Genomic DNA, 13,949 nt, shown 5'->3' with positions numbered 1-13,949 from the left:
ACCACACACTCATAAGTCTGTCAGAGGAATGGTATGTCATGCTGCCATTACACACACAGTCCGAGATGTCCGTGGACTTTTTCAGGCTGAAAAAATATTCCTCCTCTTCTTGCACCAAACTCAGTCAGTAGACAGGCCCTTCTTTCCTCATCTTCCCATCCAGCAGATTTTCCTCATCTGGTGTCTTGAAAACCACCAGTCTCAGACCTTTCCCCCCCAGAACAGACCTACATCATTCCTATTTTATAGACACCGTCCTTACAAATAGTGTGTGTCAGAATACTGCTGTGTTCATACCCAATTCAAGGAAGCCTGCCCTCTGCACCAGAATACCTTTTGCTGGTTTACAAATACGTTTGCAAAGCTGGAAAGGTTGGTCAGTGGGGGCTGAGCAAATCCTTGGGCATCAGTCACTACACATAAATATATGTGTGTATGTATCATAGCCATTACAGACTTTTCCCCTTTATTTTTCCTATACTAATAAATTGCTTCTAACTCCAGTCCACTAGGTTGTACTTGATTCCTCCATCCCTGTGGGAGTCTCTCCTCCTTCCCTCAGGAAGTGAGTGAGCCAACAACTGCATAGGGCTAAACTAACTCCCAGACTGAACCACAACATGAAAGAGAAACAAAAACACCACACTCATTACTGACATCCCCATTGCCATAGATTATGAAATAAATCAGGTTCTAAAGAGGGATAAAGCACCAGCAGAGAGAACCACATTAACATCTGGTGAGGAAACAAGCAAACATAAGAGCCCCTAAGCACACCCCATTCATACCTGAAATCCAAACAAAGATCTGGCATTGGGATGAAACCATTGAGAAACCACAGAATGGGAGCAGAGACCTGGACAAGCCCTCCTACAAATGAGTTGATTTTACTTGGCTGAAAACCAACCCATAAGCCTGCTTGACAATGGACAAGAGCAAGAATAAGGGAATCTACTTGCTACATCAGTGAGTTATAACCCTCAAATAAAGGACCATAAAGTGCCCAGCACAGCCTGCAGAACTGCACAGAGCAGGGGAGGAAAGAAACCAGTGGCCAGTAGGCAGCTGAACAGAGAAACAAGCTGCAACAAGCCACCTAAAAACTTAGTACCAAAACTAAACTTAAACAAGCAGTGGAAAAACCATAATACAGCCAAAACTACTACATGAATATGAGAGTGGGGGAAGCAAACATCCACCCTTCAAAACACTCCACCTCAGCAGGTCTGCCAGAAGCACATAAGCAGCAAGAGAAATCAACAAATCCTAGCAACACATCCACAACTCCAGAAACTGAACTGTACTTCAAAAGGAAAAGGATGCGTTCCTCAGAACAAAGAGGGAACGAAGAGTGAACTACTACTTCTTCACATAATGTACTATATGAAGGCTACCACAAGGGATTTGCACGTGTTAAAAATAATAATCAAGAAGAAAAGAAAAACCAAATGAACGAAAAAAACAAAAACTTTATTCACAGGGGTGAGGAAAGGGAATGGGGAGCAACCACACTTATAAACATGCATTTCAAAGAAAAAGCTGATAACAAGATAAAAAGACAGTGAAAAGCAACCCCATCAACCACACTCCTGCCACCAGGCTCCCCGCACCGCGTCTTCTTTCTCCAGCAGCAGACCCTGAAATACAAGGCACAACATCATTAGACCAGAGCAGAAGCAAACCCGCCACCTGAAGGAAGCGGGGAAACCCAACGTACCAAAGGAAAACCGCACAAGACTGCCCAGCCAAGGGGCAAGTCCGTGCATCGCCCTCCTCCCCAGTCCGTTCCAGCCAAAACTACTTAGAGCTGCTTTTCTCACCTCACTGGCGCGCTGCGAAGGCTCCAGCCGGCGCTGCAGGGGATCGCGGAGGCGGGCAGACTGGGCAAATGGAGCTGGGCACACAAAAAGCAGCGGCCAAAGGAGTCTGCTTCCCTGCTTACAGGTGACCCTCAGCCACTGCCACCATCGCAAAGGGCCTGGGACTCGGGGGCACAGCCGCTCCCTGACTTACAGGGCAGCCCCCATCCCTATGGCCGAGGGAGGCTCCTTCTCTCCCACTCTGGGGCCACCTAGACACGCACCCCGCTAACGGGGACGGTCACCCCACAAAGGCTGCCAGCAGAGCATAAAGGCTCATGTACCCAGACCCTGATTACAGGCGGGCCGACAACACCCCTGGAGCCACAGAGCCCGGTTTTCCCCCCAGCGGCAGGAACAACTCTCAGCCGCCAGGCAGCGGGGCGACAAGGCCAAAGGCCGGGGGATCAGGATCCTAGACCCGATTATTCCAGGGAGGGCACAAGCCCAACCCCACATCTCGCAGCCCCGTGCCTCTGAAAGGCCGGGGCAGCATTCCCGCCTGAGTACAGGGGGTCTCTCAGAAAACAGCTCACCAAGCACAGGGGGCACGCACAGCCCTGCCTACAGGATGGCGCCCCACACCTCACCATCATCAAATCAAGAAGCCCCGCGGAGCACGCAGCTCCCACCAACGCCTGAGCTACAGGCGGGCCCGACCGGCAGCAGAACATCACAACATCACCACATCCTTAGCACCACAGGGAACAAAACCTCGACCCGCTGAGCGGGGAGGTCACCCTACACAAAAGCAGAACCTCAACCTGCACCCTCTGACGGGACAGGGAGGGGTCATCCCCACCAGCTGGATGACTAAAGCAGCCGGCTGCAACGCTGCAGCCTCCCCAGCCCTGGTTACAGGGGGGGGCGGGCCGCTTGGGGGACTCAGGGCACCACAGCTTGTGACACACACCTCGAGTACGGGGCCATCACGCCACCAGCAGAACAGGCGGCCGGGCAAGGACAGGCTCAAGCCCTGGATACAGGGTGGCCTCAGCCACGGAGCTACCCATGGCTCAGATCTCTACTAAGAAAAAAAGGAGACAGGCAGACAGGACAATTGCAGCGCTCGTGGGACTAAGATGGGGGGCAAGAGCCCCCCCTCCCCCTCCCCTAAAGGCATGCAACCAAGTCCTCCATTCCCCCCTGGGAAGTCAAAGCTAAGCTGCAGCCATCTCTGTGGGGGCCTAAAAGGAAAGCACACTCACACGCTCACTCCACAACGCAAACAGGGAAGGGGGACACACACACACAGATGCAACTTTCCAGAAGGGAAGGACAACGCAGTGCAGCCAACGCCTAGGAATAAACCCACACCCACGAGCAACACACAAGAGCCTGTGGCCTGTTCCAGGGCTGCACGGAGGCCACAGACCTCAACGTGCCAAGGGGCTTCTCAAGTAAGGACAAAGGCCAAATGCCGCGCCACACACCCCGAGTACAGGGCTGGCACGCTGTCAGGCCACCAGCAGGCAACGGCACTGCGGGGCCGGGGGAGCAGGGGCAGGGAAAAGGCCCAAACCCTGATTACAGGGTGGCCTCGGGGTCCGGCGGGCTCCGTTTCCCACTCAGGTGCGGAGAGGTGGCTCTCACCCTCCTTACAGGGGGCCACACTCCCCAGGCAGCCATAGGAGCAACAAGGTAAAAGACCAACTACATCAAAGACCCAAACCCTGCTTACAGGGAGGTCGCCCAGCACAAAGCCGGCCTGGTCACACAAGGCGCTGGCAATGTTCAATTCAAATGTGACTATGCCCCTGCTAACAGGGAGGTGCTTTGCCCAGAATGCCTTTCTCTTTCCCCCCTGCTTTGGCAGGCTTCTGACTCCTCTTTCTCCTCTTCCTCTTCCTCCTTTTTCTTCTTCCCCCTCTTCCTCCTCTTTCTCCTCCTCATCTTCCTCTTCTTCCTCTTCCTCCTTTTTCTTCTTCCCCCTCTTCCTCTTTCTCCTCCTCACCTTCCTCCTCTTCCTCCTCCTCCTTTTTCTTCTTCCTCCTCTTCCTCTTCCTCCTCTTCCTCCTTGCACTGCGTCTTCTTTCTCCAGCAGCAGATCCTGAAATACAAGGCACAACACCATTAGACCCGAGTAGCAGCAAACCCGCCACCTGAAGGAAGCGGGGAAACCCAACGTACCAAAGGAAAACCGCACAAGACTGCCCAGCCAAGGGGCAAGTCCGTGCATCGCCCTCCTCCCCAGTCCGTTCCAGCCAAAACTACTTAGAGCTGCTTTTCTCACCTCACTGGCGCGCTGCGAAGGCTCCAGCCGGCGCTGCAGGGGATCGCGGAGGCGGGCAGACTGGGCAAATGGAGCTGGGCACACAAAAAGCAGCGGCCAAAGGAGTCTGCTTCCCTGCTTACAGGTGACCCTCAGCCACTGCCACCATCGCAAAGGGCCTGGGACTCGGGGGCACAGCCGCTCCCTGACTTACAGGGCAGCCCCCATCCCTATGGCCGAGGGAGGCTCCTTCTCTCCCACTCTGGGGCCACCTAGACACGCACCCCGCTAACGGGGACGGTCACCCCACAAAGGCTGCCAGCAGAGCATAAAGGCTCATGTACCCAGACCCTGATTACAGGCGGGCCGACAACACCCCTGGAGCCACAGAGCCCGGTTTTCCCCCCAGCGGCAGGAACAACTCTCAGCCGCCAGGCAGCGGGGCGACAAGGCCAAAGGCCGGGGGATCAGGATCCTAGACCCGATTATTCCAGGGAGGGCACAAGCCCAACCCCACATCTCGCAGCCCCGTGCCACTGAAAGGCCGGGGCCGCATTCCCGCCTGAGTACAGGGGGTCTCTCAGAAAACAGCTCACCAAGCACAGGGGGCACGCACAGCCCTGCCTACAGGACGGCACCCCACACCTCACCATCATCAAATCAAGAAGCCCCGCGGAGCACGCAGCTCCCACCAACGCCTGAGCTACAGGCGGGCCCGCCCGGCAGCAGAACATCACAACATCACCACATCTTTAGCACCACAGGGAACAAAACCTCGACCCGCCGAGCAGGGAGGTCACCCTACACAAAAGCAGAACCTCAACCTGCACCCTCTGACGGGACAGGGAGGGGTCATCCCCACCAGCTGGATGACTAAAGCAGCCGGCTGCAACGCTGCAGCCTCCCCAGCCCTGGTTACAGGGGGGGGGCGGGCCGCTTGGGGGACTCAGGGCACCACAGCTTGTCACACACACCTCGAGTACGGGGCCATCACGCCACCAGCAGAACAGGCGGCCGTGCAAGGACAGGCTCAAGCCCTGGATACAGGGTGGCCTCAGCCACAGAGCTACCCATGGCTCAGATCTCTACTAAGAAAAAAAGGAGACAGGCAGACAGGACAATTGCAGCGCTCGTGGGACTAAGATGGGGGGCAAGAGCCCCCCCTCCCCCTCCCCTAAAGGCATGCAACCAAGTCCTCCATTCCCCCCTGGGAAGTCAAAGCTAAGCTGCAGCCATCTCTGTGGGGGCCTAAAAGGAAAGCACACTCACACGCTCACTCCACAACGCAAACAGGGAAGGGGGACACACACACACAGATGCAACTTTCCAGAAGGGAAGGACAACGCAGTGCAGCCAACGCCTAGGAATAAACCCACACCCACGAGCAACACACAAGAGCCTGTGGCCTGTTCCAGGGCTGCACGGAGGCCACAGACCTCAACGTGCCAAGGGGCTTCTCAAGTAAGGACAAAGGCCAAATGCCGCGCCACACACCCCGAGTACAGGGCTGGCACGCTGTCAGGCCACCAGCAGGCAACGGCACTGCGGGGCCGGGGGAGCAGGGGCAGGGAAAAGGCCCAAACCCTGATTACAGGGTGGCCTCGGGGTCCGGCGGGCTCTGTTTCCCACTCAGGTGCGGAGAGGTGGCTCTCACCCTCCTTACAGGGGGCCACACTCCCCAGGCAGCCATAGGAGCAACAAGGTAAAAGACCAACTACATCAAAGACCCAAACCCTGCTTACAGGGAGGTCGCCCAGCACAAAGCCGGCCTGGTCACCCAAGGCGCTGGCAACGTTCAATTCAAATGTGACTATGCCCATGCTAACAGGGAGGTGCTTTGCCCAGAATGCCTTTCTCTTTCCCCCCTGCTTTGGCAGGCTTCTGACTCCTCTTTCTCCTCTTCCTCTTCCTCCTTTTTCTTCTTCCCCCTCTTCCTCCTCTTTCTCCTCCTCATCTTCCTCTTCTTCCTCTTCCTCCTTTTTCTTCTTCCCCCTCTTCCTCTTTCTCCTCCTCACCTTCCTCCTCTTCCTCCTCCTCCTTTTTCTTCTTCCTCCTCTTCCTCTTCCTCCTCTTCCTCCTTGCACTGCGTCTTCTTTCTCCAGCAGCAGATCCTGAAATACAAGGCACAACATCATTAGACCAGAGCAGAAGCAAACCCGCCACCTGAAGGAAGCGGGGAAACCCAACGTACCAAAGGAAAACCGCACAAGACTGCCCAGCCAAGGGGCAAGTCCGTGCATCGCCCTCCTCCCCAGTCCGTTCCAGCCAAAACTACTTAGAGCTGCTTTTCTCACCTCACTGGCGCGCTGCGAAGGCTCCAGCCGGCGCTGCAGGGGATCGCGGAGGCGGGCAGACTGGGCAAATGGAGCTGGGCACACAAAAAGCAGCGGCCAAAGGAGTCTGCTTCCCTGCTTACAGGTGACCCTCAGCCACTGCCACCATCGCAAAGGGCCTGGGACTCGGGGGCACAGCCGCTCCCTGACTTACAGGGCAGCCCCCATCCCTATGGCCGAGGGAGGCTCCTTCTCTCCCACTCTGGGGCCACCTAGACACGCACCCCGCTAACGGGGACGGTCACCCCACAAAGGCTGCCAGCAGAGCATAAAGGCTCATGTACCCAGACCCTGATTACAGGCGGGCCGACAACACCCCTGGAGCCACAGAGCCCGGTTTTCCCCCCAGCGGCAGGAACAACTCTCAGCCGCCAGGCAGCGGGGCGACAAGGCCAAAGGCCGGGGGATCAGGATCCTAGACCCGATTATTCCAGGGAGGGCACAAGCCCAACCCCACATCTCGCAGCCCCGTGCCTCTGAAAGGCCGGGGCCGCATTCCCGCCTGAGTACAGGGGGTCTCTCAGAAAACAGCTCACCAAGCACAGGGGGCACGCACAGCCCTGCCTACAGGACGGCGCCCCACACCTCACCATCATCAAATCAAGAAGCCCCGCGGAGCACGCAGCTCCCACCAACGCCTGAGCTACAGGCGGGCCCGCCCGGCAGCAGAACATCACAACATCACCACATCTTTAGCACCACAGGGAACAAAACCTCGACCCGCCGAGCGGGGAGGTCACCCTACACAAAAGCAGAACCTCAACCTGCACCCTCTGACGGGACAGGGAGGGGTCATCCCCACCAGCTGGATGACTAAAGCAGCCGGCTGCAACGCTGCAGCCTCCCCAGCCCTGGTTACAGGGGGGGGGCGGGCCGCTTGGGGGACTCAGGGCACCACAGCTTGTCACACACACCTCGAGTACGGGGCCATCACGCCACCAGCAGAACAGGCGGCCGTGCAAGGACAGGCTCAAGCCCTGGATACAGGGTGGCCTCAGCCACAGAGCTACCCATGGCTCAGATCTCTACTAAGAAAAAAAGGAGACAGGCAGACAGGACAATTGCAGCGCTCGTGGGACTAAGATGGGGGGCAAGAGCCCCCCCTCCCCCTCCCCTAAAGGCATGCAACCAAGTCCTCCATTCCCCCCTGGGAAGTCAAAGCTAAGCTGCAGCCATCTCTGTGGGGGCCTAAAAGGAAAGCACACTCACACGCTCACTCCACAACGCAAACAGGGAAGGGGGACACACACACACAGATGCAACTTTCCAGAAGGGAAGGACAACGCAGTGCAGCCAACGCCTAGGAATAAACCCACACCCACGAGCAACACACAAGAGCCTGTGGCCTGTTCCAGGGCTGCACGGAGGCCACAGACCTCAACGTGCCAAGGGGCTTCTCAAGTAAGGACAAAGGCCAAATGCCGCGCCACACACCCCGAGTACAGGGCTGGCACGCTGTCAGGCCACCAGCAGGCAACGGCACTGCGGGGCCGGGGGAGCAGGGGCAGGGAAAAGGCCCAAACCCTGATTACAGGGTGGCCTCGGGGTCCGGCGGGCTCCGTTTCCCACTCAGGTGCGGAGAGGTGGCTCTCACCCTCCTTACAGGGGGCCACACTCCCCAGGCAGCCATAGGAGCAACAAGGTAAAAGACCAACTACATCAAAGACCCAAACCCTGCTTACAGGGAGGTCGCCCAGCACAAAGCCGGCCTGGTCACCCAAGGCGCTGGCAACGTTCAATTCAAATGTGACTATGCCCCTGCTAACAGGGAGGTGCTTTGCCCAGAATGCCTTTCTCTTTCCCCCCTGCTTTGGCAGGCTTCTGACTCCTCTTCCTCCTCTTCTTCTTCCTCCTTTTTCTTCTTCCCCCTCTTCCTCCTCTTTCTCCTCCTCATTTTCCTCTTCTTCCTCTTCCTCCTTTTTCTTCTTCCCCCTCTTCCTCCTCTTCCTCTTTCTCCTCCTCATCTTCCTCCTCTTCCTCCTCTTCCTCCTTTTTCTTCTTCCTCCTCTTCCTCCTCCTCCTTTTTCTTCTTCCTCCTCTTCCTCTTCCTCCTCGCACTGCGTCTTCTTTCTCCAGCAGCAGATCCTGAAATACAAGGCACAACACCATTAGACCCGAGTAGCAGCAAACCCGCCACCTGAAGGAAGCGGGGAAACCCAACGTACCAAAGGAAAACCGCACAAGACTGCCCAGCCAAGGGGCAAGTCCGTGCATCGCCCTCCTCCCCAGTCCGTTCCAGCCAAAACTACTTAGAGCTGCTTTTCTCACCTCACTGGCGCGCTGCGAAGGCTCCAGCCGGCGCTGCAGGGGATCGCGGAGGCGGGCAGACTGGGCAAATGGAGCTGGGCACACAAAAAGCAGCGGCCAAAGGAGTCTGCTTCCCTGCTTACAGGTGACCCTCAGCCACTGCCACCATCGCAAAGGGCCTGGGACTCGGGGGCACAGCCGCTCCCTGACTTACAGGGCAGCCCCCATCCCTATGGCCGAGGGAGGCTCCTTCTCTCCCACTCTGGGGCCACCTAGACACGCACCCCGCTAACGGGGACGGTCACCCCACAAAGGCTGCCAGCAGAGCATAAAGGCTCATGTACCCAGACCCTGATTACAGGCGGGCCGACAACACCCCTGGAGCCACAGAGCCCGGTTTTCCCCCCAGCGGCAGGAACAACTCTCAGCCGCCAGGCAGCGGGGCGACAAGGCCAAAGGCCGGGGGATCAGGATCCTAGACCCGATTATTCCAGGGAGGGCACAAGCCCAACCCCACATCTCGCAGCCCCGTGCCTCTGAAAGGCCGGGGCCGCATTCCCGCCTGAGTACAGGGGGTCTCTCAGAAAACAGCTCACCAAGCACAGGGGGCACGCACAGCCCTGCCTACAGGACGGCGCCCCACACCTCACCATCATCAAATCAAGAAGCCCCGCGGAGCACGCAGCTCCCACCAACGCCTGAGCTACAGGCGGGCCCGCCCGGCAGCAGAACATCACAACATCACCACATCTTTAGCACCACAGGGAACAAAACCTCGACCCGCCGAGCGGGGAGGTCACCCTACACAAAAGCAGAACCTCAACCTGCACCCTCTGACGGGACAGGGAGGGGTCATCCCCACCAGCTGGATGACTAAAGCAGCCGGCTGCAACGCTGCAGCCTCCCCAGCCCTGGTTACAGGGGGGGGCGGGCCGCTTGGGGGACTCAGGGCACCACAGCTTGTGACACACACCTCGAGTACGGGGCCATCACGCCACCAGCAGAACAGGCGGCCGTGCAAGGACAGGCTCAAGCCCTGGATACAGGGTGGCCTCAGCCACGGAGCTACCCATGGCTCAGATCTCTACTAAGAAAAAAAGGAGACAGGCAGACAGGACAATTGCAGCGCTCGTGGGACTAAGATGGGGGGCAAGAGCCCCCCCTCCCCCTCCCCTAAAGGCATGCAACCAAGTCCTCCATTCCACCCTGGGAAGTCAAAGCTAAGCTGCAGCCATCTCTGTGGGGGCCTAAAAGGAAAGCACACTCACACGCTCACTCCACAACGCAAACAGGGAAGGGGGACACACACACACAGATGCAACTTTCCAGAAGGGAAGGACAACGCAGTGCAGCCAACGCCTAGGAATAAACCCACACCCACGAGCAACACACAAGAGCCTGTGGCCTGTTCCAGGGCTGCACGGAGGCCACAGACCTCAACGTGCCAAGGGGCTTCTCAAGTAAGGACAAAGGCCAAATGCCGTGCCACACACCCCGAGTACAGGGCTGGCACGCTGTCAGGCCACCAGCAGGCAACGGCACTGCGGGGCCGGGGGAGCAGGGGCAGGGAAAAGGCCCAAACCCTGATTACAGGGTGGCCTCGGGGTCCGGCGGGCTCCGTTTCCCACTCAGGTGCGGAGAGGTGGCTCTCACCCTCCTTACAGGGGGCCACACTCCCCAGGCAGCCATAGGAGCAACAAGGTAAAAGACCAACTACATCAAAGACCCAAACCCTGCTTACAGGGAGGTCGCCCAGCACAAAGCCGGCCTGGTCACCCAAGGCGCTGGCAACGTTCAATTCAAATGTGACTATGCCCCTGCTAACAGGGAGGTGCTTTGCCCAGAATGCCTTTCTCTTTCCCCCCTGCTTTGGCAGGCTTCTGACTCCTCTTCCTCCTCTTCTTCTTCCTCCTTTTTCTTCTTCCCCCTCTTCCTCCTCTTTCTCCTCCTCATTTTCCTCTTCTTCCTCTTCCTCCTTTTTCTTCTTCCCCCTCTTCCTCCTCTTCCTCTTTCTCCTCCTCATCTTCCTCCTCTTCCTCCTCTTCCTCCTTTTTCTTCTTCCTCCTCTTCCTCCTCCTCCTTTTTCTTCTTCCTCCTCTTCCTCTTCCTCCTCGCACTGCGTCTTCTTTCTCCAGCAGCAGATCCTGAAATACAAGGCACAACACCATTAGACCCGAGTAGCAGCAAACCCGCCACCTGAAGGAAGCGGGGAAACCCAACGTACCAAAGGAAAACCGCACAAGACTGCCCAGCCAAGGGGCAAGTCCGTGCATCGCCCTCCTCCCCAGTCCGTTCCAGCCAAAACTACTTAGAGCTGCTTTTCTCACCTCACTGGTGCGCTGCGAAGGCTCCAGCCGGCGCTGCAGGGGATCGCGGAGGCGGGCAGACTGGACAAATGGAGCTGGGCACACAAAAAGCAGCGGCCAAAGGAGTCTGCTTCCCTGCTTACAGGTGACCCTCAGCCACTGCCACCATCGCAAAGGGCCTGGGACTCGGGGGCACAGCCGCTCCCTGACTTACAGGGCAGCCCCCATCCCTATGGCCGAGGGAGGCTCCTTCTCTCCCACTCTGGGGCCACCTAGACACGCACCCCGCTAACGGGGACGGTCACCCCACAAAGGCTGCCAGCAGAGCATAAAGGCTCATGTACCCAGACCCTGATTACAGGCGGGCCGACAACACCCCTGGAGCCACAGAGCCCGGTTTTCCCCCCAGCGGCAGGAACAACTCTCAGCCGCCAGGCAGCGGGGCGACAAGGCCAAAGGCCGGGGGATCAGGATCCTAGACCCGATTATTCCAGGGAGGGCACAAGCCCAACCCCACATCTCGCAGCCCCGTGCCTCTGAAAGGCCGGGGCCGCATTCCCGCCTGAGTACAGGGGGTCTCTCAGAAAACAGCTCACCAAGCACAGGGGGCACGCACAGCCCTGCCTACAGGACGGCGCCCCACACCTCACCATCATCAAATCAAGAAGCCCCGCGGAGCACGCAGCTCCCACCAACGCCTGAGCTACAGGCGGGCCCGCCCGGCAGCAGAACATCACAACATCACCACATCTTTAGCACCACAGGGAACAAAACCTCGACCCGCCGAGCGGGGAGGTCACCCTACACAAAAGCAGAACCTCAACCTGCACCCTCTGACGGGACAGGGAGGGGTCATCCCCACCAGCTGGATGACTAAAGCAGCCGGCTGCAATGCTGCAGCCTCCCCAGCCCTGGTTACAGGGGGGGGCGGGCCGCTTGGGGGACTCAGGGCACCACAGCTTGTGACACACACCTCGAGTACGGGGCCATCACGCCACCAGCAGAACAGGCGGCCGTGCAAGGACAGGCTCAAGCCCTGGATACAGGGTGGCCTCAGCCACGGAGCTACCCATGGCTCAGATCTCTACTAAGAAAAAAAGGAGACAGGCAGACAGGACAATTGCAGCGCTCGTGGGACTAAGATGGGGGGCAAGAGCCCCCCCTCCCCCTCCCCTAAAGGCATGCAACCAAGTCCTCCATTCCACCCTGGGAAGTCAAAGCTAAGCTGCAGCCATCTCTGTGGGGGCCTAAAAGGAAAGCACACTCACACGCTCACTCCACAACGCAAACAGGGAAGGGGGACACACACACACAGATGCAACTTTCCAGAAGGGAAGGACAACGCAGTGCAGCCAACGCCTAGGAATAAACCCACACCCACGAGCAACACACAAGAGCCTGTGGCCTGTTCCAGGGCTGCACGGAGGCCACAGACCTCAACGTGCCAAGGGGCTTCTCAAGTAAGGACAAAGGCCAAATGCCGTGCCACACACCCCGAGTACAGGGCTGGCACGCTGTCAGGCCACCAGCAGGCAACGGCACTGCGGGGCCGGGGGAGCAGGGGCAGGGAAAAGGCCCAAACCCTGATTACAGGGTGGCCTCGGGGTCCGGCGGGCTCCGTTTCCCACTCAGGTGCGGAGAGGTGGCTCTCACCCTCCTTACAGGGGGCCACACTCCCCAGGCAGCCATAGGAGCAACAAGGTAAAAGACCAACTACATCAAAGACCCAAACCCTGCTTACAGGGAGGTCGCCCAGCACAAAGCCGGCCTGGTCACCCAAGGCGCTGGCAACGTTCAATTCAAATGTGACTATGCCCCTGCTAACAGGGAGGTGCTTTGCCCAGAATGCCTTTCTCTTTCCCCCCTGCTTTGGCAGGCTTCTGACTCCTCTTCCTCCTCTTCTTCTTCCTCCTTTTTCTTCTTCCCCCTCTTCCTCCTCTTTCTCCTCCTCATTTTCCTCTTCTTCCTCTTCCTCCTTTTTCTTCTTCCCCCTCTTCCTCCTCTTCCTCTTTCTCCTCCTCATCTTCCTCCTCTTCCTCCTCTTCCTCCTTTTTCTTCTTCCTCCTCTTCCTCCTCCTCCTTTTTCTTCTTCCTCCTCTTCCTCTTCCTCCTCGCACTGCGTCTTCTTTCTCCAGCAGCAGATCCTGAAATACAAGGCACAACACCATTAGACCCGAGTAGCAGCAAACCCGCCACCTGAAGGAAGCGGGGAAACCCAACGTACCAAAGGAAAACCGCACAAGACTGCCCAGCCAAGGGGCAAGTCCGTGCATCGCCCTCCTCCCCAGTCCGTTCCAGCCAAAACTACTTAGAGCTGCTTTTCTCACCTCACTGGTGCGCTGCGAAGGCTCCAGCCGGCGCTGCAGGGGATCGCGGAGGCGGGCAGACTGGGCAAATGGAGCTGGGCACACAAAAAGCAGCGGCCAAAGGAGTCTGCTTCCCTGCTTACAGGTGACCCTCAGCCACTGCCACCATCGCAAAGGGCCTGGGACTCGGGGGCACAGCCGCTCCCTGACTTACAGGGCAGCCCCCATCCCTATGGCCGAGGGAGGCTCCTTCTCTCCCACTCTGGGGCCACCTAGACACGCACCCCGCTAACGGGGACGGTCACCCCACAAAGGCTGCCAGCAGAGCATAAAGGCTCATGTACCCAGACCCTGATTACAGGCGGGCCGACAACACCCCTGGAGCCACAGAGCCCGGTTTTCCCCCCAGCGGCAGGAACAACTCTCAGCCGCCAGGCAGCGGGGCGACAAGGCCAAAGGCCGGGGGATCAGGATCCTAGACCCGATTATTCCAGGGAGGGCACAAGCCCAACCCCACATCTCGCAGCCCCGTGCCTCTGAAAGGCCGGGGCCGCATTCCCGCCTGAGTACAGGGGGTCTCTCAGAAAACAGCTCACCAAGCACAGGGGGCACGCACAGCCCTGCCTACAGGACGGCGCCCCACACCTCACCATCATCAAATCAAGAAGCCCCGCGGAGCACGCAGC

General features: G+C 58.3%; 1 protein-coding gene and 2 long non-coding RNA genes across 3 annotated transcripts; all 3 read right to left on the bottom strand.

Annotated features, from left to right (window-relative positions):
* Positions 1-1,449: 1,449 nt before the first annotated feature.
* Positions 1,450-5,891, bottom strand: LOC107317386 (uncharacterized). The gene is made up of 4 exons (XM_085510803.1): positions 5,726-5,891; positions 4,093-4,280; positions 1,821-3,909; positions 1,450-1,637 (listed from the first exon to the last, which is right to left on the bottom strand). Exons 1-3 carry the CDS (start codon positions 5,889-5,891, stop codon positions 3,256-3,258), a joined length of 1,008 nt encoding a protein of 335 aa, XP_085366929.1. The 3' UTR covers positions 1,450-1,637; positions 1,821-3,255.
* Positions 5,892-5,932: 41 nt separating this feature from the next.
* LOC146759043 (uncharacterized) lies at positions 5,933-6,752 on the bottom strand. The gene is made up of 2 exons (XR_014933012.1): positions 6,366-6,752; positions 5,933-6,182 (listed from the first exon to the last, which is right to left on the bottom strand). It is a non-coding gene; the product is annotated as an uncharacterized LOC146759043 (long non-coding RNA).
* A 1,585-nt stretch (positions 6,753-8,337) lies between these two features.
* On the bottom strand, positions 8,338-9,413 carry LOC146759042 (uncharacterized). Its single transcript, XR_014933013.1, has 2 exons — positions 8,673-9,413; positions 8,338-8,489 (listed from the first exon to the last, which is right to left on the bottom strand). It is a non-coding gene; the product is annotated as an uncharacterized LOC146759042 (long non-coding RNA).
* Between the last annotated feature and the right edge of the window lie 4,536 nt (positions 9,414-13,949).

The sequence above is a fragment of the Coturnix japonica genome, chromosome 11 (genome assembly GCF_054131305.1).
Source record: "Coturnix japonica strain WE chromosome 11, WE-NBRP24, whole genome shotgun sequence".
Classification (NCBI taxonomy): domain Eukaryota; kingdom Metazoa; phylum Chordata; class Aves; order Galliformes; family Phasianidae; genus Coturnix; species Coturnix japonica.
This window is presented reverse-complemented; position numbering and strand designations above follow the sequence as displayed.

Bases quoted from the DNA above. Each gene is read 5' to 3' on its own strand.
- LOC107317386 (XM_085510803.1), bottom strand. From the start codon at position 5,891: ATGGGCATAGTCACATTTGAATTGAACGTTGCCAGCGCCTTGGGTGAC. The intron at 4,281-5,725 runs GTGAGAGCCACC...CTGCCCTGTAAG, and splicing joins TGTGGCCCCCTGTAAGGAGG to TCAGGGAGCGGCTGTGCCCC. The intron at 3,910-4,092 runs GTGAGAAAAGCA...CTTGTATTTCAG, and splicing joins CTTCGCAGCGCGCCAGTGAG to GATCTGCTGCTGGAGAAAGA.